Genomic DNA, 3,111 nt, shown 5'->3' on the forward strand with positions numbered 1-3,111 from the left:
TCCAAAATTATGCCACAACCCGCACTGCTCAGAGTTGCTCATTTGTAGCCTTCACTTAATTAGGACAGGAGCTGGATTGTCTGTGCTTTAGTAGCTAAAAAAAGGAAAGAGAATAAGGGTGTAGAGCACAGTCTTGTCCTTCTTCTAAAGCTTCAAAGGAGCATTCAAGCCTGGCTTGTTCAGAGAAATGCTCTCAGCAGTTGAGTACAGCTGCAGTGGAGCTGAGCTGGGGCAGCCCAACCTCACACTTCTGCTTCACTGGCTGTTTTTGTCATGGCTTGTATCACTGTGGGAGGGGTACCATAACCATGTTGACAGTAATAGGTAGCAACATCTTCAGGCTGTAGGCTACTGATGGCAAGAGTGAAATCTGTCCCAAATCCACTGCCACTGAACCTCGAAGGGACCCCAGATCCCAAACCGGTTGCAGCATAGATCAGCAGTTGAGGAGCTTTCCCTGGTTTCTGCTGGTACCAATTTAAAGCATTGATTATACCCTGACTGGCCTTACACTTGATGGTGACTGTGTCTCCCACAGATGCAGGCAAGGAGGATGGAGTCTGAGTCATCTGGATGTCACATCTGACACCTGAAATCAGAACCAACAAGTATCAACACAACCATGGTAAAACAAGACCTCCCTGTAGAATCAGGCAACTGTGACCAGGGAACTCTAACTAGACTAAATTACAAAATAATTTTTTTCTCACCTTGGAGCCAGAGCAGCAGGAGGCTCAGGAGCTGAGTGGAGATCCTCATGTCCATGCTATGTCTGGACCAGAACTGACTCCTGCACAGGGTATGAGAACCTTGGGAAGAAATACTTTTGGGCATGTGCTGTGCTCTGTGTGCATGCAAATCAGCATGGGCTGAGCAGGGTTGCACACAGCTGCAAGGCTGTGTCGTCTCATCAGTGGTCGATGGTTTTCTGGCATTACTTTCAGGCCAGGATTGCACCAATTTCCCTGAGAATGTGTTTCTCCCTTGGGCCACAGAGCAAAATCCAGCTGTTCTCCCATGACTAGAGTGAACCATGTTCTATTATCAGATCACAACACCTTTTGCACCTTTGAACAGAGCTGGGATTAAAAAGTTCTGTCCTCTCCCTCTCTGAATGCACAAGGATTCTTCATTCCTGTTTGACTTATGGCCACCCACATTCAGAGCTGTGTACCTGCTTCTCTCACCTCTCCTGTCTCATTGCTCACCAAGTTCATACTCTAAGAATCCTCCTGGAAGGGGCATCATAGCCAAGTGCACTTCACATCACAAAGTAAAGCAGGAAATCCTGAGGAACTGGCAGATGGGGGAGACATGACCCATTGCCACTTGAGGATCCAGCCACATAAGCTTAAAGAGCTGGACAGAGAGCTCCCTCCTTTAATGGGAAATTTTCATTTCAACAGTAAAACATTCATTCATTTAGTCTCTAGGATGAGGACTCTGACTTTGTGTATTTTAGGGTTTCTTTGCCATTTAATGAAAGCTTTGTAACAGCAACCTTTTGGATTGGGGCCCTAATTTATTCACTTAATCACCCCTCCCAATCCCGAATACAGGAACTTGATCTTATTCTGCCCACTACCAGACAAGTGTCTAAAAAACTTACATGATTCGTCTTCTTAATAAATAAATCATGCGACTATTAAAGACAAACAATTAATAATTCTCCTGGAATTCAGAAAAGATAATGATCACAGGGTACTTAAGGTCCAGGTATGTGACTACAAGAAATGACAAAAAGTTAGTTTTGGGAAAGAGTGGGGAACCTAGAATACCCTTGCTGGTTGCCAAGCTTGGAAATGTTTCAAGGTTGAGGGGTACTTGTCCAGGGGTCTTTTCTTTCCCCTCAACTCCTGGCAATTGCTTGGTAATTTCACAGTATTCTACCTTTAAGACTATTGAATCTTACTGACTGATTGGAGGCCCCCAAGGAAGACTTCAAAATTTGACCAACTTGTAAAGGACAAAGTAGGAAATCCTTAGATGGTTACAAAGGGATCCATCCTCAACAGCTTTTCTTTTATTTAGAAAAATTCCTGTAAATGAAGTTGCAACTAATACGTGAAACAACGGATCTGAAATTTCAGTTCTGCTGGGCTGATCATGGTGTTTGTGAAGTCCGTGACCAATTTGCACCTGCAAAAATCAGAAGACCATGGTAGCACCCAGTCTCCCTGCTCATCCAGGCTGAACTAGTTTTTGTTCTGGTTTGTGGTGTAGTGTGAAGAACTCTCCATTCCTGGTGACAGTAATAACTTGTGACATCATCAGATCACAGGCTGATGATGGTAAGGGTCAAATCTGTGCCAGATCTATTGCCACTGAACCTCATATGAATCCCAGACATGGACAGGAGGGCTCACTTAATGAGGATCTTTGGAGCCTGATTTGGTGTTTGCTGGTACCAATGTGAATTGGAGGCAGTGTTCTGACTGGCCACCAGGTGATAGTGGCTGTCTTCCATTGCATCATAGACAGCACTGCTGAAGACTGAGTCAGCACAGTCTCGCTTCTGGAGGCTGAAACCATGCATCAGCAGAACATGACCATGTGCATGTGAAAGTCACTACAACTGTAGTCTAAAAGAAAAGAGGATATATTTTTATAGAGCTTTTATGAAGAAGGAGGAAGGAAGGAAGGAAGGAAGGAAGGAAGGAAGGAAGGAAGGAATGAAGGAAGGAAGGAAGGAAGGAAGGAAGAAAGGAAGGAAGGAAGTTATAGATTTAAGTAATACTGTCACTTTGAGCATCATCCAAGTAGCCTCACCTGGTATCTACAATATTAGAAACATAAGAGCCGTGATAAAGACATCATCTTGTCTTTGCCATATCTATTTTGCTCAGCCTGCATCCCAGAAAAGTCTCTTATAAGATCCCAAAAGCAAATGTACTTCCAATGTAAGAGGAAAGGCAAATGCAGATCATATGGACATGGTATTGATTGAAACAGAATTTATAGGTCTCTGTTCTCAATGTTTTCTGTCTTCCCCTGCTGATCACTGCTGAGCACACCTGAGTTTCTGACGAGCTGGCCCCTTGCAGGATCAGAGGCAGGGATCAGCAGCAGAGTGGAGACACAATCTGTCCCTGTCCTCTGGTGCAGTTCTCA

General features: G+C 44.3%; 1 gene segment (V, D, J or C); it reads right to left on the minus strand.

Moving 5' to 3' along the window:
- Positions 1 to 227: 227 nt before the first annotated feature.
- LOC100720435 (immunoglobulin kappa variable 1-39-like) lies at positions 228 to 831 on the minus strand. The segment is given in 2 exon segments: positions 228 to 589; positions 711 to 831. Coding segments are annotated over 2 exon segments (402 nt in total).
- Positions 832 to 3,111: the final 2,280 nt, after the last annotated feature.

Source organism: Cavia porcellus, unplaced genomic scaffold (genome assembly GCF_034190915.1).
Source record: "Cavia porcellus strain 051 isolate PalLab524CR breed Dunkin Hartley unplaced genomic scaffold, mCavPor4.1 scaffold_18, whole genome shotgun sequence".
NCBI lineage: Eukaryota > Metazoa > Chordata > Mammalia > Rodentia > Caviidae > Cavia > Cavia porcellus.